The 22115-nt window shown below is 39.9% G+C and overlaps 1 protein-coding gene across 1 annotated transcript in view; it reads left to right on the forward strand.

Annotated features, from left to right (window-relative positions):
• Positions 1-22115, forward strand: part of WAPL (WAPL cohesin release factor) — a 136440-nt gene that overhangs the window by 93791 nt on the left and 20534 nt on the right. The window contains exons 5-9 of the mRNA XM_059729830.1: positions 10135-10230; positions 14394-14546; positions 14789-14925; positions 16860-16971; positions 20174-20401. Coding sequence (XP_059585813.1) covers positions 10135-10230; positions 14394-14546; positions 14789-14925; positions 16860-16971; positions 20174-20401 — 726 coding nt within the window. The remainder of the gene's footprint in view (positions 1-10134; positions 10231-14393; positions 14547-14788; positions 14926-16859; positions 16972-20173; positions 20402-22115) is intronic.

Consider the following 22115-nt stretch of genomic DNA (forward strand, 5'->3'; position numbering starts at 1 on the left):
ATTTGACTTCAAGAAAGTACATGTAATTTAATTGCCTGTGGGGTTCACTAAATATGTTGCTTTTGCTCTCTTCCTCTGCTACTTTTTACATAATGGGAAGTAAAGCTACTTTTTTGGAAGCCTCCAGCTTGTGCACATCCTGGTTCCTTAAGTCTTTAATGGATGCTGACAGTCTTCATACTACTGGCAAATACCAACATAAGACTGTAGTAGTATATCATTTGTCTCAAAGTGATGTTATTGAATTCTCAAGGAGTGCTACAACGTGGGCTCTACTTCATCTTCTTTTTAGCTCTCAAGAATTCTGATAGGTAGAGGGAACTTTACCTGCAAACTCTTGGAGCCTAAGTTCAGGGTGAAGGTATTAAATGACAACATAGCATCAGGTTCCATAAATACTTTTTCTGTCATGAATTAATCCATCTGAAGCACTTGCTTACATATTAGTATGTGAAACTTTTCAGCGGTCCTGTCTTGGCCTTATGTGCAACAGACAGCCTTATGGAGATGATGTTATATTGGTTTTGGCCTGCTTGCCTTTCAGCACCCTTCTGGGTGTTCTCTAAAGTTTTTCTTGGTCACAAGAAACTTAATGTGTACCCATGCTGAGAGAGTGCTCCTCAGAGCATCCTTCCTGGAAAAAAGTGCACACAGTAATGGTTGCCTACCCAGAGCATGTTCAGGGGGCATCATGGACTTGTCAACACCACCCAGATATCTTACAGATTATAGCTTCTTGGTGTTGTCATGGATACCAACCTCTCCAGGGACTTATTTGTATAGAAGATGATTCAAAAGTCACTGGTCACAAAGTACAAAAGTTGTTCACTAACTGGACCAATTGGTGAGCTGACATGTTAATGCCAGTAAACTTGGTTCTTATTCAGCATATTGTTAGATTCTGTATGGTTTTTTCTCCCAGAGGCTTCCTAGTTTCTTCAGTTTGGAAGTAACATAGATCCATCCTTGAAGCTTGTGAGCCTCATTGTATCACTTCAGGAAGGAACATTTTGAATGTTAAGAATGTTGTGGCGAGCAATAGCATTGCCCCTCTCATGAGATTCGAAGTTGTACTAAATATTTAACATGCTGTTGTTCCTAAAATAAGCAAAAAGGTGTTCTGTTTTTTTGTTCATGTGCAAAATGCCTTTAACCCAGCGGTGGGCAAAATATGGTCTGCGGGCGGATGTGGCCCGCAGGGATGCACCCACCAATTGATTGGATCCAGCCCATGGCTACTCTCACAGCCCTTCACATGGGGCCAAGCCCCTCCTGGGGCAGCCTGCACCACGGGCCAGTACACACAGCTTCTGGTGCAGCAGCAGCTGCCCAGATGCTGCTCAGCTTGCTTTGCTGTGGTGGCTCCTTCTACTCCTGCTGTACTGCTCCATGTGGGGAGGAAGCTTGACAGACAGCTCCTACCCCGGCGTGCAGGGGCTTTGGCTCCAGCTTCCAGATGCCTTCCACCCGCTCTGCCTGCCCCGTACAGGCGGCCAGCTGGGTGGAAGGCAGCCAAGAGCTTCAGCTGGAAAGCTCTTGCCCCAGCCTGTGAGGCTCTGGCTCCAGCTCCTGGCTGCCTTCCACCCTCTTGGCCCCCTGTGTTGGTCAGGTAGAGTGGATGAAAAGCAGCTGGGAGCTGGAGCTAGAGCCCCACGTGCTGGGGCAGGAGCAGCCTCGCTAAAGCTTCCACCCAACCTGGAGTGGTGCAGCAGGAGCAGGATGAGGAACCACTACTGGAGGTGAGGGGAGCGGAACAGCACCCAGGCATCTGCAGGCACAGCAGGACCAATCCTGTGGGTAAGCTGTGGATGTGGACTGGAGCACAGTGTGGGTTGCCTCCAGGAAGAGCTCAGCCCCATGCAGAGTTCTGCAGACCATGCTGCCCAGGCCAGCTCTGCATGTGCCCCATGCCCCCTTCTTCCCTCCCTCATCTGTGGCTGGCTCCCAGGACCTAGAGCCCAGGCAACCCCACAAACCTGCCCCACAGGGCAGGGATGTGCAGAGAGTGGAATGCAGCTCTGCTCTGAGCCCTGGCCCTGCATTGTCATTGGTCCACAACCCCACCTTGTGAGGTCTCACCCGCCTGTCCTGCTCCCAAACACCGCTCCCCGCCTGCCTGCACCATCCTTCATAGGGAGTTTTAGAGAGTTGCTGTGGGAGGATGGAGGAAGTTGGGGGTTGACCCAGCCAGCTAGCCACAACTCATCAAAACTCCCTATGTGGCCCCCAGGCCCGAATAATTGCCCACCCCTGTTTTACCTCCTGCACAGCTGTTATGCTTCTGGTGTCACAGATGAGAAGTCAATGCTGAATGCAGAATTCAGCTAAAAAATTCTTTCTTGATCTACAGCCGCATATTAAATGAGAAAAGGGAAAAAGAATACATGACTAAATTGATACACCCCAAGATTCTTTTTTTGAAAGACTTCTTCTCATTGAGTTCTTGTGTTCATTCACAGCTCTGGAAGCTTCCTGGCCTGAGGATTTATAGCCAGCAAATGGGGATGCAAGGTATACATGTAGTCATGTTCTTTGAACTTTCATTAAGTTTTATAAACTAAATGTGCTGGCTTTTTCAGTCCCTAACTTTGGAGGAAGAGGGATGTCCCATACTATGCTAGCCCAATAGTTGATTTAAAAAAAAAAAAAAAAGACTCCTACCTTGTCATTTGTCCTCTGTATTCCTTCCTACTGACACACAGTTACTTGACATTAAGGATAATGCAAAGTGAGCATTTTCTCTGCAAACAGATTTTCTGGTAAGGTAATTTCTGTATAACTCTTCCTTCTAAAAAGAAGGTCTATAGATCCAAACCATCCAACCCAGAGGATTATAAAATGGTCACGCTTTCCTTAAGCCTCTTTGCGGGCTCACCACAAACGCATTCCTGTCATTTGTAGTCAGGGGGTCTCTCTTATATGCATCTCTTATTCTGATAACCTGTTTGCTAAACTTCAAAGGATTAGGTTCTAAGAATCAGTAAGGAACTGATTTGACTGAGTTGGTTGCCTTTCTTTCCCCTCTCTGAGGAGTGCCTATTTCTACCCATATTTGGCTTTGGGTAGATCTCCCTGCTGACATGCCAATCGGGATGAAGTGTCACAATGTTAAGTATTTGCTCTTTCTCAATGAGAATTAAGGAAATGTTGAAAGTGGGTGAAGTTTTACAACTCTTTCTGCTTGAAAAGTAGAGATTTTGTTGCTTCTTAAATTCTTTTTATTTACATGTGCTTATCTTTTAATATAGGGGCAAATCCTGCCCATCCAACTTCTTTGTCTCCATAATACACCAATGCATGTATATACATTAGATGCCTGAGGAATGGTGGAGGGAGTCACCCACTTGCATGTGCAGGGGATGTAGGCCCTCATCAATCAAGCATCTGAAGAAGTACTGTTTTTTCTTAGGGCACTTGGTGAGCTGAGTACTAAAACCAGTGTTTTCCCCCACAAGGAAGCTGCTTTTTATTACTCTTGACTGTGGTAGTAAATAATTCAGAAACTATTCACTGCTAGTGTAGATCAGATTTAAAACAAAATTGGGCTCCTATTTTTCCATGTTTTTTGAGACAGTAACTACCAGTTTTTGGCAGAACCAGGCAGAAGGCCTTGGTTTGCAGGCAGTATCCCCAGATAAAAATACTCTGGGCCTGTTCTTCCAAAGACTGGTTTACATCCATTACTTTGATCAAATAAGTTTTACTGATGTTGATGGACTGCTCATAGGAGTAATAATACCCATGTTTATCCATTATGAGCCTGGAGCTTAAGTGACCTGACCAAAAAACACATTAAGTCTTGAGTCACAATAGAAATTAAACCTGGGATTCCGAACTCCTGGTTCAGTGCCTAACTACCTAACTGTCCTTCATGCTGTTTTTTCAAGTAACTTTGCTTATTCCAGCTTCCAAATGATACAGAAACTTGCGCATTTTAAGTGTGAACTTGTTTTAGGTTAGTTCTATGGCTCTAGTTAAATTATTAGCTTATTTCTTGAATGTTGTTGATTGAAGAATGTACCAGCAATGCACAATAGAATTGATTATCTTTCTCTAAATTTATTTAATGTGCTGCAGGTTTTTATTCTGTTCCTGGCTGGTCAGATTAAATTGCGCAAAAAGAAGTGCTTAATTTTCTGTTCATTGTCATGTCGGGTTTTTGTGACGTTGCAATTTTTAAGGAAGCCTAAACTTTCTATGGAAGGTTTTAGCCATTTATGCCCTTATTTAAACGCTGGAGTTTATTCATGTGTCATTTTGTTGCTGTTAAAATAAAATTTGCCATAATATATGTCTAAATTTTTTTTCATGAAATTTGTGAATGTCAGTTATTTATATGGCACCTCAATGAATCCTTATGGATGCAAAAGACAAGTTCGAGTGTTACTTCTGTAAGGCTGCAAAGGTTTTAAATCTACTAACACTTAATCTGTTAATCTAAAAAGTTGGAGTGATTATATCTTAAAACAAATTCTATACATGTATTTGACAAATGACTAAGTGTACATAACTTCTGAGTAAACACTGTGTAAACTTAGTATATGAAGATTTATACTAATGTTAAATATGACATGTATGCTGGCATGTTTGGAGCTCAGCACCATCATTCAGTCAATCCACTGGAAAAGTCAACAAACTTTTCAAAAAATGTTTCACTTTTTAGCCATATTTGGAAGACCTACATTAGGGCAGTTACAAATATGTTTTTCTATTTTCCAAAACCCTTTTCAGTGAATTACAAAGATCTATAGAACAATAAAAATATTTTTCCTGTTCAGCAGCAGCAGGAGCACATGGCAAAACAAGATATGCTACTTCATCAGAGTCCTAGCTCTTTGTGTGCAGGACCTATTGGTACCTATACAGAAAGTGCAGACTTAAAAAGCTTATGAAGAACATCCTGTACATTTGAGAGGCTTTCATTTAGGAAGTTGCTTCCTGATGCCAGCTCGTTAATTATACACTCACCAGGACAGATGCTCTACAAACAGGACAAAAGTTTAACCATTGTTTTTCCTGCAGTTGAAAGAGCTAAAATACTATGTTGTAAATGGTTATTTTTGTCCTAATTTTAAAAAAAAATGCATTATACTTTGGCTGACAGGGAAGATTGCTGGGTGATGACTGGTGTTTTGACTCCAGTGAGGAATCAAGTCAGGGTCTGACAGACGAAATGCTTTCTGAACTGTCAGATACTTATCGTCTAGTTGAGAGAGACTGGCACTAATCCAGCTGTCTCCTTTACCAACTGTCTCTGACAATGAAAGTGTGACACGTTAGTGGTCAGATCTGGCAGTTGGTGTCAGGAAGCTGCTTGTTCTACACCATGCTCCTTTCCATGTCCTGGCTGCGTTCCTAACAAATGGTGTGACCAACACTGAACTGAAGGGTTTGGGGACTTTTGTCTAGGAACTATTTGTCAAGATTGGCAAGGTGTTCTCTGTAGTTAGCTATTGACCTTTGACCTTCTGATCCATTCAGTCATCTGTTAGCTTATATCCTACACAGACTTTGAATTTGTGCACTTTGTTATGATTCGTTTATTTAGAAAAGTGTAAAATTTTCTTTGGGAGACTGGAAGGATGTCAGTTTAAGGTTTTGGAGAGCAGTATGCATCTCTTCATAGTTAAAGCTAGTTTTAAATAACAAGAAGAACTTCCCTTGGGCTTTGTTCTATTTCATTTTTAAAAGTATTATAGGTTCAGGTAAAGTCACTTGGTAATAAGACTTTTTGTAGGGATACCTGATTTAAAACATGCCCTAAAGAAACCCAGGAGGGAGCCATTTTCACATATTTATAGGTTGCATGATCATTTTCTCTTATTCTCTGATCAAAAGATCTAAGAAAGGCAGACCATAGTTAAATTCGCTGGCAACTATGAAACTTTGTTCCAAGTGAAAATACCTATTATCTGAGCATATTCCTTATAGAAGAACAATCCATATTTTATTCCAATTCCTCACTCTTCTGTGAGGACAGAACTTAAGGAATGAAGTTCACAACCCATGTCAAAGCAGACGTTTTCTAAGTTTACAGTTAAGAATAGTCTGAGGAACCTATTTAGGTTTTCTGCTCTGTGATATTTAACCATTCTCAGTACTGTGTAGAGCGCATGCCCTCTTCCTTGGTTATGCAGAAAAGACAGTTTATAGGTGATGCACAAAGCAACAGGGAACAGTATTGACCTCTTCCTGAGTAACAGTCTTCACTGTTGGCTTGCTCATTGCTTTGTCTGTGGCTTCTGAACGTGCTGAATCTGCTTCATCCTAAGAGAAGCTGCCAAAAAAATGCTTCCCCGCTATGTGTCTGCAGTCTTGGGTAGATCAGGAGTCTTATCCCAAGCAGCTTCAGAATACTTACAGATTTTTCCAGGAGCTTTTAAAATGTTCATGTTGAAGAACATATTCTGTATTTAACATGATATCTTGTCTACAACTTATTCACGACTTTCCCTGGGAAATCTCAGTTTTATCCTCCTTACTATAATGGTCCCTCTCCTTTTTGAAGTTTCTAAGAAGCAGTATTTGCCAGCTCTTCAAAAGAGTTCTAATATGGGTAGAACTTCCTGAGAGTAAACGGGAAGAAAAGCAAGAGAGAATGAATTAACAGGTGGGATGCAGAGAGAAACATGCAACTTGAGCAGTTTGGGCTGGCAAGAGAGGAGCACTGAGGAATTTGGAGTAAACAGCCATCAAAAAGAGAGAGTATTTTATATAGTGTGATGACTCCACTAGAGGTTGTGTAGGAGAATCACTATCTCTGCACTGACTTCCAATATATTGTCTCCAGAAACAGTTGCTTTATTTTCTCACATAGAACATGCCCCAGAATGAGGTGGGCACCTTGTTTTTGAAAGGCAGAATGAATGGGAAAAAAAATAAATCTTTCCTTGTATTTAGTAACTGAGAAGCAGCAGCTAGGAAGCAGTGCCTGATCTGGGGTTGTCAACTGGAGTATGCTCGGGTGGGCAAGGATAGAGCTGCAGCGTAGGCGCCACCTGCCTGGTCGGATGTGGGGAAAGCTTGTACGCGGCGGCTGCTGTCGATCCTCATTCAGCTGCATGTTTCCCCCTCCCTCCACCACCACCTTCATGTCCGGCGGCCGGGGGTACACTGATCCAAAAAGGTTGAAAACCCCTGATATATTATGTACTCAGTTTTTTGGAAAAAGTGTCTTACGCAATAAAAAACAGTATTTCTTCTTTCTTGCCCCTCTTCCTTCTTCATTTCTTCAGAGGTCCTGTGCTTTTTGAGACAAGCTGCAACTGGAGGCCTGGCATCAGTCCATTCTGATAATTATTTTGGGTAAAAGACAAATAGTGTCACCTAATGATTTTGATAATTGACTAGTTACAGTAGTTCTGAGATTCTGGTGGCATGGTGTGTGGCTCTTGAAGCATTGTTAAATGGCTCAAATCATTAGGAATCATGATGGTTTTTCTGTTGGTTTCATTGACTGTAATGAGATGTGTACCTGAAATGCTATCACCATTAGGTCATCTTCATGAGTATCATTGGTATTTATTGCACTAAAATATTTACTCAATTAATATTTACCTTCAGTATGTTTCGTAGAGGCAGCAATCATGAAAAAAAGTGCTCACCCATTTTTATTTTCTGTATGTGCATGCTTGTAAAACTCTGTCCCTCTTCACCCATAGCAGAAATAGAATGTATATTATGGTGAGCTTTATACATTAGTCAAAAGAATTGGTAGAGTAATGCAAGGAGCTTTAATAATGTTGGTTGTTTTAAGAGTACTGACTCAAAGCTGGTTTTTGCATGAGAAAATCTGAGGATTGGCCTAGGTCAGTGGTTTTCAACCTTTAAACTTGAGGCATCCCTCGTGAGACTTGGGGCATCCTCTTGGAAAATGCCAGCTCTTAGCTTTCAATTGTTTTTTTTTTACTGTGGAAACATAATACAGCGATTTTTTTTTTTTTTTTTTTTTTTTTTTTTTTTTTTTTTTTTTTTTTTGCAAAGAACTCGGAAAAGCCACAGCAGGTCAGAATGTTTTTAACACCATGGATTCCTATTTGAAATCTCTGGGTTAATCTTGTGAATTATGTTTGCACATCAATGCTAACATTGCACGGTACCCTGGAGAGGATCTCAAAGCACAGCACAATGCTGTGGATCCCTGGTTGAAAATCACTGGTGTGGGTTCTCACAGTAATAGAGAATGACGGACCCTTGTCACGATGCCAGACCTCAGCCAAGACGTGTGTACACAGCTTTCTGATGTCATGATTTGGAGCTTCACATAGCCTTAAGTTGAAGCTTGAAAATCATTTTATCTTTTGAGTAGAAACATTTTGTCTTAAAGCTGTTAGTTCTAAGTGCAAAACTCCTACATGAAGATTATTAAACTAAAACTTTTGAACACCTTGAACTAGTCTTTGTAGTACAGTTTAAATGAGACGGCAGCTTGAAATTGGTACCGTTTAGCGCCCAGAATGTTGACTCTTAAACATCATTTCACCACTGGATTCAGATACTGGTATTATAATCCCAATTTTTTTTTACTTTTTGCGACAGCAACCTCACCACCAACCAAAGGATAGGTTACTGTTAGCTGAAAAGAACTTTAGAGTGAAAAACTCACACCATATACTCTAGCAGGACATTTTAATCTATGTATGGCACGAAGGTTTCATTTTCATACTTCCAAGTGATATTTTCTTTTCTTTATATTGATTGAAAATTGGTTTGTCTCCCCACAAAAAATAGTTGAGAGTAACCAGCAAGAATTATTTGAATATTGCTTTATATATTTGTGATGACTTCTTTATCTCTAGTAGTTGCACGATGTAGATGGTTTTTTTTAATGACAGATACAGCTGTTTAAATTTTGTGTGTATTTTTGTACGTGTTAAATAAATTAACATGAGTTAAAATGTCTAGTTTCTTTGCATTTTTTATTAATGGTTGGCCTATGTCTTAAGGTCTATTATGTTATCTATTTCATTTTGTTTTTTCTCTACTGTGTACATACCATGGTGATAAATTGTCCCTTGTATCTTGGACAATATTTTTGTCTGCAAATAGCAACTACTTTTCTTGTTTTGCCAGCCCTTTCAGCATGATTCATGTCACTGGCTCCTATTTTTCTACTGTTTTTGCATCTATGAATGGCAGGGTTTGCTGCATCAGGATATGTCGAGTGCCAGCTCTTGCAATTTCTGCTTTGAAGCTTTTGGAGGTTAGAGATTAAGCGTATGACCCATAGTTCATGCCATTTGCAGATGATCTTTGAAAGTGACAGCCTTATACATTTTTTGAAATCCCTGGTATTAGTTCTGCTTCTGCATACTACCCCATAGAACCTGCCCTCCACAAAAAATCCTAGAACATGATATTCTTCACCTCTTCCATTGAGGCATGGATCCAGTTTCAAGCAGCTTTTTTTTGTGGGAATATCTACAATAAGCAGTATGATGAAAAGAGAGGGTAGAGATGTGTCCAATTTTCTCATTAGAAAAATATCGGATAATATGTGCATAGTCCTGGAATGGAAAAAAAATGCTCTGTACTTATCCAAACTTAATCTAAACAAGTTCATAGGACTATCAGTGCTGTGGTATTTGCAGCCCCAAAACTGACTAACTCCCTTCATTTTAAAGGCTTGTAATAACAGTTGTCCTGAAACTACTAAAAACCTTGAAAATGAGGAGAGCTAGTTAGCATGAAGGCTGCTATGCTAATGCCATAGCACTGGAGGTGCTGTGTGCTTAATAAGTAGTACTTATAGTTCATTTACACAAGTACCAAATCCATAGACATAAACATTTGAAAACTTGTTGCACATACGTTTATAGTATGTACCCAGTCCAGTATCAGTATGCATCCTACATCCTATACATAAAACCTTACTTCAAGCACTTGCTGCTGTTCTTACAACTAGATTGTTCAGGGGCTGCATCAAGTTTAAATCATGAATTGAAAGAGAACTTAATGGATTGTTTGTGATGTTACTATGGGGATATGAAAAGTAGAGAAATTAACTGATCTGTTTTAAAAAAAACTGAAGTGTAAAATGTTATGAAATTAAATTCCTTTTTGCTTGTAAAACATATACTGGCAAGTGCTACTTTTCAGCTAAGATAAGAAAAAACTCTTTTTTCACCCCTCTAGTCACCAACAAAAGCTGTGTATAATGCTAGACACTGGAACCAGCCAGAGTCAGAGGCTCTACCAGCACCACCAGTATTGAAAACTCCAAGCATACCAGTAAGTAAGCTGTTTTTTTTTTTTCTTTCAGCTTTCATAATTCACCCTGGTCGTTTGCCCATAATTTTAAACTCCTGAGCAGGTTAGTGCTCATTTATATGAAACATTCACAAATGCAACAGCAACTCGGAATGAAGTCTAGCTGAATGTTAGAGCCTACAGAAATTTGGTCAGTGAAAACTCTTCAATAAATTCTAAAGGAAAAGCCCACAAGAGTTGGAAGAATTTAGTTCACTATTTCTCCTTTTACTAATATTGTAAATTTACCTCTGCAAACTTTTAAACCTAGCATATTATGGAACAATTTTAAAGAAGCAATACATTTCCTACTCTGGTAGTGGGATTAATCATTTTGAGATGCAAGAAAATTTAAAATAAAAAGTATTCTGCCACAGTCTGTTCAGTGGGGATTATCTAGCAATTTCCATTAAGCGAAATGGCTTCCCAGACTTGGCAGTTTTCAGTGACCTGGTCAGCAGTTAATAAAAACAGAAACCAGTGGTTTGTGCTGATGCGCAACTGAAAGTTAACGAATTAAGTTAACAGAATTTGATGTAAATTATTTACAACCTTGTAGCTTCCATTATCTTAGGTATTTTATTTGTATCCTTTTTTTCTACTGTTCTACTCTTGAGACCAGCAAATTTGTTTTAAACCTGTCTTAGTTATGCCCAGATCCCTGTTTCAGAATGGCCCCCATCAAATGTTAACTACATTTATAAGAATTTATGATGATTTACTTCCATCACTGTTGGGCAGCAAGGAAGTTTTCCAAACCATCGCTTTAAGAACACCCAACGTAGTTGGATTCAAATACGTACGAAATCTGTTTTGCTTGATGTAATGTTTATAAAGCACCATGGTAGTACTGGTATCCCATGATAGCACAACAAAATCAGCCTCCAAATCAGCTACTCAAACAGCAGTAATACAAAAAACAGTTCTGTTGTTTGTAGCTGCCTTTATACATACAAAATCTTGGAGGCCTTCACATTTTGCTTATTCTTAAGTCTAGTCTTTCCAGGATAGACACAGTTATTAAAAAAAAAAAAAAAAAACAAATTATTTCAGCCTCCTAACTTTCATAGTTGGGGATCTGTACATCAGATTATCTCTTCAAGAATATGGTGGAAGTTTAGTTATTAACATTTATGGTAAACAGGAAATAATTTTTCCCTGCATGGAGTTTTGAGTCTGAATCGTTTGATAAGAGAATGTGTTCTCAACAGCAAAATTCATAGCTTTATTTTACAGTTTATAAAAGTAATTGTGGGATTCACACTTGGCCCAAAAGTTGAGACATGATTCCTAGACCAAACAAATCTGCCTCCTTAACTTTTGTAATTGCAAGAAATGCCAGTATAGAAATTTTCTTTATAGAGTGATGATGAGAAATGTTTGCCCCAAGATCTGTATTCCAGGTGTTCTGACTCCCTAGCTAGAGAGCATTTCTCCAAACTTAACACGGATATACTCTCTGTGCGGGCCGCGCCCCAATCCCACCTTTGTCGCCATGTGCGGCGGCGATTCCGATCTCATTCCCGTCGCCATGTGCGAGCCGGGGGCGAGCCGGGCCCGTCTTCGTTGCACACGGGCTGTGGCCAGCAGCCTGGGCACACGGGGCTGGAGAGAACCGCTGGGCGGTTTAGCGCACACGAGTTAGAATTAGATACGGAGGCGTAATGGTTGATTGAAAAGATTGTTTACTTACACCCAAAGATGGTATTGGTGTAGGCTGGACAGGTTTCCAGGCACAGCTCCCGCTTGGATCCTCACTAGAGGAACATGACAAATCGATTGCTCCCACGGAGTTGTTCAGGCTCCACGGGTCCGGTTCAGTTAGACTCGAAAAGTTTCCCCGGAGTTACTTAGGCTCCGCGGGTCCGAAGTTACAGGAAAGGGATACGTCTAGGATTGTGCTCGTCGACGGGGAGAGGCGAGAAGTGAAAGCTCCGTAAGCTCGGTTCTATTGCCTCTATTGCCTGCTTAGGGGAGGCGTGTTGGGTCCGCGAGGGTCCGCAGCGCTTGGAGAACTTCACACAGAATCTCTCTCGTCCTCCCTCCTCCGACTTGGGCGGAAACTACCCAAGCCTTTTGTACGGCTAGCAAGCCAATCGCTAGCCGCCACGTGTGCCTACATTAGGAATGGGCCAATAATGTGGCGCGAATCCTAATACAAATGGCGGGAACTTCTTTGCAGCGTGTATCACTATGATGCAAAAGAAACGCACCCTGCAAAGAAGCTGTAATCTGGCAGGAAATCCCCATTGCACCAGAGTTCTCTCTTGCAGCAGAGAACTCTACCGTGCAAAGAAAGCGACAAATTGGCGGGAAATAATTTAGCGGTGCCGAAGCACACACACAAACAAAAAATCACACCTTTGGGTTGTGACACTCTCAAGGGAAACCTACTAATATCAAATCAGAATCAGATTTTCAGGCTTAGCTAGAAATTCCTAATTTAAACTGCTAAATGACAGGCATCAAATCTTCCAGTATGTTATCACATGGAAACTTTATAGTTGACCCTATGGCACTAGGGTCTGAATGTTAACTGATATCAACAAGTTACGATGATGTGGATAGAAAGTAAAAAATTACTGTTCCTGTACATGTGCGGGGAGGCTGGTCCGGCACACTGTAATTACAACGCATCAGAGCAGGCTCAATTTTAATCTAGTCTCCTGGAGCATGCTAATTAGCATGCTCCAGCAGCCTCTGTCTCATGTATCAGCAACCCTGTGCTTCAAAATGGTGGTGGTGGGGCTTAACTAAAATTCGTTGAACGAGCTTTAGTTAAGTGCCCCTTCCAGCATTTTGAAGTGTAGGGACACTGATGCATGAGATGCTGTGGGCGCTTAAAGCACCCCCATCCCCAGAACGTGTTAAAACCCCCTTAGTTGTCCAGTTGAGAGGCTTTAGTGGTTGTTCTAATGCTGTATGTACTAACATACAGCAACAGAAACCATCCTTTGACACTTGTGGCGTTCATGCACATTCATGCCCTGTGTTTAGTATGATGAAAAATATTGGGCTTGGGAGAGTTTGGTTTAATAGATGCTTTAGAGTGTAAATTCATGGTATTGCTTTAAAACTGAGGTCATGGATGAGTAGGTGAACATTGTATTTGCATTTAATGCGAGACATTTGGAGGGGGTAACTGCCTGTCTCTTGCCCCTAGAAGGTCTGTTTCCCATCTTGTTACTTCTTTGTTATTAAACAGGAACAGGATCTGACAGAAGCAGCCTGAAAACAGGCTGATGATGCCATTGAAAGTAGTATCTAAGACAAGACTAGGCAAAGTGAGTTCTGTAACATCCAACTTCTGAGGCAACCAGGATGCTGAGAATCCATCAGCTCCAATGAACCCAGCACTGTGTTATCCACAGCCTCTAACTTTGCATATAGGGAGATACATTTTGCAAAATTCACTATAACAAAGCTATGTGTAAAACATCAGTACAGTGAATAAACCTAAAGCTAGTGTAGGAAAAATGCCATTAGTTTTGTATCCTAAATCTGATGCAATTTCTGCAGTGCCCTATATCCCATCCCTTCTTGCAGGTACTCCATAGTGCTGGGATAAAGTGCTAGATAGCTTTTACTACAGACAAAACACATTTTCAGGTAGAAGTAGCTTCCTGTAACTGCAGCCACTACTTGAGTGCCTAGTGGTGATAACAGTAGACTGTGTATTTTCAGTTGCAGCTGTGTTGGGACAAAGACCAAACTTTGCCATATGAGAGCTATCGGAAGGTCTGCCAAAAATTGCCTATAGCAGCCTTCTCCAGTAAGTGGGCAAGACTGCAACAAAAACACTTGACATTCTTTTCAGGACCAAACTTTGTTATATGTACGCTGATGCTCAGTTAGTCAAAAGATTCTACCTGCTCTTTTAATTGTAAAGCCTACCCAGAGCCTGCCCCTCTAACATTTTTTTTTTTTATTTGAAGATGATACAAACACTGGCACATTACAAAACTTTAAGAAATAAGTGCATTCACCAGTTAATGTAGATATATCTTGTGGGTGTTGAGGCAGGGGCTAAGCACAGCCAAAATGTGAGTTTGACAAATGCACGCCCTGTTCTGTTTCCTTCTGTATTTTAGTATATGTTTGCATACTGAAAACATCTGCCCATTTTAGCACTTTCTTATTAATAGGTAAGGCTATCTTCAAAGGAGGCAATTCATAAAGATGATGGAGTTTTTAAGGCTCCTGCACCACCTCCCAAAGTGATAAAAACTGTGACAATACCTACTCAGCCCTATCAAGAGATAGTAACTGCATTGAAATGTAGGAAAGAAGACAAAGAAGTAAGTATTTTCAATAACTTTTTAAGATAAAGAATTGATAATTATAAAAATTGAAGGAAAATATCAAAATGCACTTTAGCTTTCCATATTAAAATGAATGGTTTGTCTGATACATTCAGTGTATTGACTCTTAAATGTTCTTTTTAAAAAGAAGAAACCTGAGCAAATGTTTACCTTTTGTTAACATCTTAATTAATCCTAAGAACAACTTACTCAGTTAAAAATGTCCTTGTCTTTTCCAGTTATACACTGTTGTTCAGCATGTAAAGCACTTCAATGATGTAGTGGAATTTGGCGAAAATCAAGAGTTCACAGATGATATTGAATATTTGCTAAGTGGACTGAAGAGCAATCAGCCCCTAAACACACGTTGCCTTAGGTAAGATGTTTGACATAAAATAGTTTGTTTTACACCCTTTTATTTATCCAGGATAGTGTGTGTTAAATAAACATACAAGTGCTTAACTGAAAGCTATGTTGTCTGATGCAAAAAGTCTGAAACCATTGAAGACAAGACTATATACAATATGTTATAGATGCAGGTAGCTGCTATGAAAGATGGTATAGGATTTTGCATCCTGATATTATGCCCCAAAATTTTCTATTAGACTTCTTTCATCATAGCATCCTTCCTGAGTTTGGGTATGACTGAAGAGAGAGAATATCCCAAACAGTTGCAGTTTGTGATAATAATATTAATATCTTTGTACTGAGGTGTCATTTACTCTGACACCAATTGTGTTTCATCTTAAGAAACATGATTAGCACTGACCAATGCAACTTATGTAGTGCTGGTATTAACTAGCAAGTCTTACTAGGGTTCTAGAAATTGTAAGACATGACTTCAGTTGGTGTTTCACTAAATTTTGCTAGATTTGCAAACGCAAGCATTCTTTAGACCAGCAGTTGTCAACTGGGGCTACACATACCCCCGGGGTACTTGAGAAGGCCCTAGGGGGTATGCATGGGCAGGCAGGGACAGAGCACCACTACCCACCACCCTGCCTTGCCAGGAGCAGGGCTGGGAGGGAGGAGGGCAGCGGCGCCCCTCTGTGGGTTGCATAGGCACTGGCCAGCCAGACATGGAGGGAGGGGAGGGAAGTTAGCATGTGGCGGTCACTGCTGCCACCCACGACCCTGCTTTGCTTCTGTACCACATCCAGCCATGTGCCACCTCCCCCCACATGCTCCACGTCCAGCCGCTGGGGGTACACTTACTGAAAAAAGTTGTAAACCCCTGCTTTAGACAACAAAAAATTAAATTAATTCTTGCCTCTCAAAGATTTAAAGACTCGGTTTTTTTTTAAATACCAGTTACTAATTGTTTATTTCTTTTGTGGACCCTCAGAATTAGCAAGGGAGTGGTTCTGCAGCCATAAAAATCCCTTTTCTTTCCTGTACTTGTAAAAACTGTAAATACTATAGTTAGAAAAACTTGAATTGCTAGTTAGCAAGTTGGGAGATTTTATTTGGCATCTTGATATGGATCTAAATAGCTATAAAATTTTAAAAGGCAAATTTTAAAACAGCAATTGTTTTTCTTCCCGAGACCTCGAGAAATCACAGTACTGGTTGTTCTAATGATATAAGATGACATATTTCTGCAAGTTAATTTATGCACATGAATATATAAATCAATATAATAACACTTTGTTATTCACATTAAATACAATGATTTTTTTCTTGGCAAGATCTTAAAATACTTTTATTTGGTTTTCTGTTTCTTTGAATTTATTTGAGAAGCTGAATCTAATTTACACTCAGAATAAAATCAGTTTGTTTGCTGACACAGTTCTAACTTTAAAATGTAAGATGGGAAAGCAGACTCCTTAAAGCAGAGCCGAGTATAGTAGTAAGCATTACAAATTTTAAAGGTATATGCCAAAAGCAACTGAAAACTTTAAATAATCAGAACTATGAAGAGCCATACTTGGTTGCCTGCTTTAAAGTTAAGCTAAAACAGTCATGACCACTCTATGGATTAAATGTTGATAGTTGCAGTGGGAACCTGAAGTAAGAGTGGAAACTAGATTACCAGTGTAGTTTCTCCTCTAGTTTAAAAATTTTGCCATAGTATTACAGACTTTCCAGATGCTTCTCTTGCCTCAGTTCAGCCTCTTCATGCAACTTCAGGCTCTTTTTTTGTAAGCTGCTCATTGGTCAGGCTTCCTGTCCATCAGTCAGTCATACAAGACATGACTTGGACTGCATATATGAGTCATATTTAGATCAGAGTCTTAAATATGTTTTATTCACACATTCCGTAAGTGTCGCTGCTTTCAAACACACTAACGACATTGTTTGTTTTTCTAGTGTAATCAGCTTGGCGACAAAGTGCGCCATGCCCAGTTTCCGCATGCATTTGAGAGCGCATGGCATGGTTGCCATGGTCTTCAAAACACTGGATGACTCCCAGCATCATCAGGTATTCAGATTTCATATGTCTGCAGTATTGGTTAGTTCAAAGTTCTGTTTGGACTAATGTACATAAATAGAGATCATATAATTATAAAAGTGTGTTCTAGTTTTTTTACGATGTTTAGTACACTGGTATAGCATTTTTCTTGAAATAAGTTTATCTTCATAGACACGTGACACAGGAAAATTTGAGAGCACCTATCTCTTGCATACACGCAGAGATGCAAATAACAAGGCATAACCAAGGGTAGCAAAAGAAATGAGAAGCAATAATTATTCTGAAATGAGTAATAATTATTCTGAAATGAGTTATGTACCCATTTGAGATAGATGATAATAATACCCTTGCTTGAATTTAGGTAAGCTTTTTGAGAAAAGGAAAAAATGATATACACACTTTCTTGTAAATATTATTAGTGAAATAGTTTTAAGAGGGTAGAAAAGACTTTGCCACAAATGGCAATGTGAACAGAATAAAATTTATAATGTTACTTTCACTACAGTAGCTTTTAATAGTGAGCTAATATAACAGATCTTATTTTCTTACCTTATGAAACAGTAATTGTAATGAATAAATTTTCTTTTAACTAGCAGACACAGCCATATTACTTGTTTTCAATTAATTCTGCCCAAATACCAGTTTTCATATTTGAAAAATGCTTGTTCCATTTCATTTTTTTAGAATATGTATACTTAATGCAACTTAATCTTTTTTAATTAACTGTGTCTCTTTAAGCTATGCTGCAAATGCTTTATCATATTAGATTATTAATTTTTAAAACCAGAACTATTGTTTTCATTAAAACTCAGTAGTTAACCACAAAAATGTGTTTTTGTAATGTCTTCTATGCGTGGATAATTTTTAAATAAATTAAAATGTAGTGCTGAACCTTAGAAAATAACCATCTGTTCCCACAAGTTGGAATATAAATAGAACTCGCAAGAGGAGACAGATCTTCTAAGTGGGAGTAACTTGCCTATAACAAGACCTGAAGACTTTTGTCCTGAATCCTCTTATGGAGGTGTCAAACTCAGTATGGCAATCAAATCTCTAAGATCCTCATCTTTTTTATTTTTATCTTCCTCCTCTCCCCAGTACATGCAACCCTCGCCATTTGTGGAGGATACATTCTTGTATCCTCCGTGAATGGCGAAATCCACAAATAAGGTATTGCGTTCATGAACGCAGTGCCCCCAGCAGCTGGGGGTGGGGCACGGCTCTGGCGGCGGGAGCTGGGCAGCAGCAAATGCAGAGCTTCGGAGGAGCTCCTGGAAGTGTATAAAGTGTTTTTAAAATGCAGATTTGGCATTTGCAAACATTTAAAACCGCGAATGCTGAGCCCGCAGATAACGAGGGTTTCCTGTCTTTGTCTTAAAGTCTGTATAGTAATAAAAAGAAAAAAAGTCAGTTTTACAATCCTATATACAGTCTAAATCTCTAATCTACATACAATCTATAATTTTTTTGGCATGGAGGCTAAATGGCAAAAAGACTCTCTGGTGACTAATGCACCTTCCTTGGAACGAGATCATGTTCAAAACTCCTGAACAAAAACCTGTCATTTTGTGTGCATACTTGAGAATAAAATAGTTTTCTAGTAGTATGGTAAACTTTTAAAATAAGCCTTCATTATGGATCAAATCCCTATTAAAATAAAATTAAAGATGTATACAAGAGTTGATCAGGCTCCTTAAAAGGGCCACAGAAAGAAGCAAACTATAATCTGCAAGTATAAAATAGCTATCCCTTGATAACTGAAGCTGGGTCCCTCTTAAGTGATCCTGCTATATCTTAAGGTCTTGGAGATTCCTGTTATTTCTCTGCCTATATTTCACCTTCATTGCTTTCTGTATGGTCTCCCTGGTTAGCCTACCACACAGAAATCTTCTTGGACTCTCCTCAAACAGAGTGTATTGGGGTATGTGGTCACAGAAACTTCCAGCTCCTTTCATTGACCCTACTTGCTCTTTTCACCCACACCTCCATTCCAGCACATGGGACTAGGGATTTGAATGGAAGGCCATCTGAGGGGGTGAGTAAATAGAAGAATGGACTGATTGATGCTCTTGAATGAGAAGAAATATGATAGTGTAATGAATAGGCAGAAACAGTAAGGAATAGCAAGAAGGTTTATGAAGTTTGGGGCTAACTGTCTTCATTCTAACTTCAGCATGCAAGCAAAAAAATTACCTCTGTGTGGTGGTGTGAAGGCAGCCTCCTTGATGACATTTCTAAAGTCTACGTCCTAGCAGAGGAGCCCCTAACTTGAGCGTCTTCCATCATTAACCTTGTGTAGGTCCCCCTGCCTTTTTCCCCCCCTGCATCATAGGCTTCCTAATGCTGTGTTTTCTCTTCTCCAGATGTCAGCATCTTTTTTGATGTTTTCTGGAAGTTGGTTGGGGGTTTTTTTTCTTCAGCAGAGCCCCAAGCTCCGTGAGGCTCATTATTGGAAGCTGAAGCTTTACTAGATAGATGGCTGCCTCCATTATTTTTGTAGTGCTGACATTTTTTGGATGTAGGAATGGGCAGTGACATGTTCAGAGTCCCCTGGCTGGAATGCAGTAAAGGCATACTCTCCAACCAAGGGGTAACAGAGTTCTTGCTCCATATCTGGGGGATCTTACCAACAGACTCATGTTGTGTATGAAATTCTAGCTGGTCTTGGGCTCCAGGGAGCCCTTTCAAAAGTGCCATTGCTTTAATAGGGTGGTGTTCCAGCACCAGCAGCCCTTTAAAATTCCTGGGCTGCATGCAGCCCCTCTGCTTTATCCCAGGTAGCAGGGGGGACAGGCCTCCCTTCAAGCCTCCAGTGCTGGCAGAGATTGATTGGGATTGGGATCTCCACCCTCATCAGCTATGCCCCCTTGCTTGCAGTTCTGTGCTCATGGCTTCCTTAGTGTAATTTTTGAAGGCTTTACTGCTCTAGCTGTGTTTTATAAAATGAATTAAATGATCTATATTTTGTCTGCAATGGTAAGTGATTAGGGTATTAATAGTTTTGCCAGAAAGACCATGTTAAAAATACCAATAATTTTATCTAAAACAGGTTACATTGATCTAGCTCTTAGATCTATACGCTTGGATGCAATCGTGCATCTCCCCTGAATGATTAGCTTGTGTCTGTTTAAAAATTGTTCTTGTTTTAAGTATATGTGGTTTGCCTCGCACAAGTGTTTGCTAATTTTTGCATTTTTGTTTTTTTTTCCAGAATTTATCTCTTTGTACAGCAGCTCTAATGTACATTCTGAGCAGAGATCGTTTGAACATGGATTTAGATCGGGCTAGTTTAGATCTGATGATTCGACTTTTAGAGTTAGAGCAAGATGCTTCTTCTGCCAAGCTGCTGAATGAAAAAGATATGAACAAAATTAAGGAAAAAATTCGGAGGCTTTGTGAAACTGTTCACAACAAACATCTTGACTTAGAAAACATCACAGTAAGTATTGTGATTTGTGGTGGTGGTGTTGTTCGAACTGTCTGTTTTTTAAAACTAATCTAAACTGGAATGTTTAGTAATATCTAGTAGCTTCAGCTGTCTTTCAGTTATTGGTATAACAAAGTGTATGCCTGGTGTCCCTTGAACTGATCTGTTGGGAACCAAAAGTAGTGAGAAATTGTCTGCATTTTTTTCTAAAAATCTTGCCTGTACTGCAGATCTCTTACTTTTCTAATTTCTAAATTCTTTTGGACAAGAAAGATATTCTTGCAAACTGTATCTGTATTCCATGATACGTAATTTAGTGTTTAGTGGTCTTAGTATAGCTAGTAATCGAATAGTAATTAAACAAAAGAAATTACATTTAGTTTTGCTGTCAAAACTTGGTTTAATTGCTGGGTTATTTCTGTGCCCCTTGAACTATGGTTTAAGATAAATGTGCTAAATCTACAGGCATTATTTGTATAATGCCTGATGTGATGAGGCGGGAACCTGGTTTTATGTGTTTAAAAATCCCAAATCCTTTGATTTAAAAAAAAAAACACCCAATTCCACATTTTTTCACAATTAAAATGAATGCCACTATATGTTACCAAATTTGCCCATTACTTTGGGGTGTGCTCATTTATTAGGGATAGTTTCTAGGGTCTTGGTGATTCTGTCAATGTGCTGCTTGTGTTACTATACGGAGCTGTCTCTCTCCCTTCTGCAAGCCCTCACCCCCAATGGAGCTATCTTGCAGGACTCAATCTCAATGGGACTGGGTTCCTCCAGTCACCAAATCAGTCATACACACAAACACACACAAATTAACATGACACACCTGACCTGGCCAGGCTGATCAGCATGGACAGGCTGACACCCTCATATGCCAAGAATCAGTTTGTCAGAGCAACAATAAAATGCAGTCAGACACAAGCACACAGGTGAACAGAATCCCTCTGAATCCGGCTGGGTGTCCAGCTGACACCCTCATGGGCCAACATTCAGTTCATAAGGGCACATCTGAGTCAAACTGGGTCAATCAGCCTGTACAAGCTGATCCCCTTATGTGTTTCAAACGCCGCACGTCCCAATCTTTGGCCTCTTGATGAGCAGACCCCACAATAATTTTGGGCTTCACAGGGATCTTTAGCATAGGTAAAAGAAGCGTTGCTGCAGAGCACAGAAGAAAAGAGAAGCAGAGAAGGAAAAATATACCCAGTTCTATCAGTTTGACTATAAAAGTTATTTATTGCTAAGCATATGAAATATATAATGGTACTAGTAGTAATAGATATGCAAAAGAAAAACAAACACAAACAATTACAGTACTACCCTGGTTTCACTAAGTATTTGGGGAAACTTAGCTCAAGCTTAACTGATACAGTTCAGGTTCAGAGGTTTATACCTAGAGAGAAAAGAGAGAGAGCGCGCTGGGATCTCACCAGTCTGAGGCACTCAGGCTGCAGAGCTGACAGGCACAATCCTTGAAGGGAGATGATCTGTTCTTCCAGCATCCCAAGAACAACAGGGGATGGTGTCAGCACAGGAGTTTCCTTCCTTTCTTCCTTCTTCTTCTTCTTCTTCTTGAAGCACGCCCACTTTTTACAGATTTTTATACCCTCAGTTCAGCTGCTTCGAAGCATCCTTAATTGTGTAAATCATTGTCTTTTCTATTGACAAGGGGTTATCTGGTTTGGAACATCTCAAGAAACTGATTGATAATCAGGAA

The sequence above is a fragment of the Alligator mississippiensis genome, chromosome 6, assembly GCF_030867095.1.
Source record: "Alligator mississippiensis isolate rAllMis1 chromosome 6, rAllMis1, whole genome shotgun sequence".
NCBI classification, from domain to species: domain Eukaryota; kingdom Metazoa; phylum Chordata; order Crocodylia; family Alligatoridae; genus Alligator; species Alligator mississippiensis.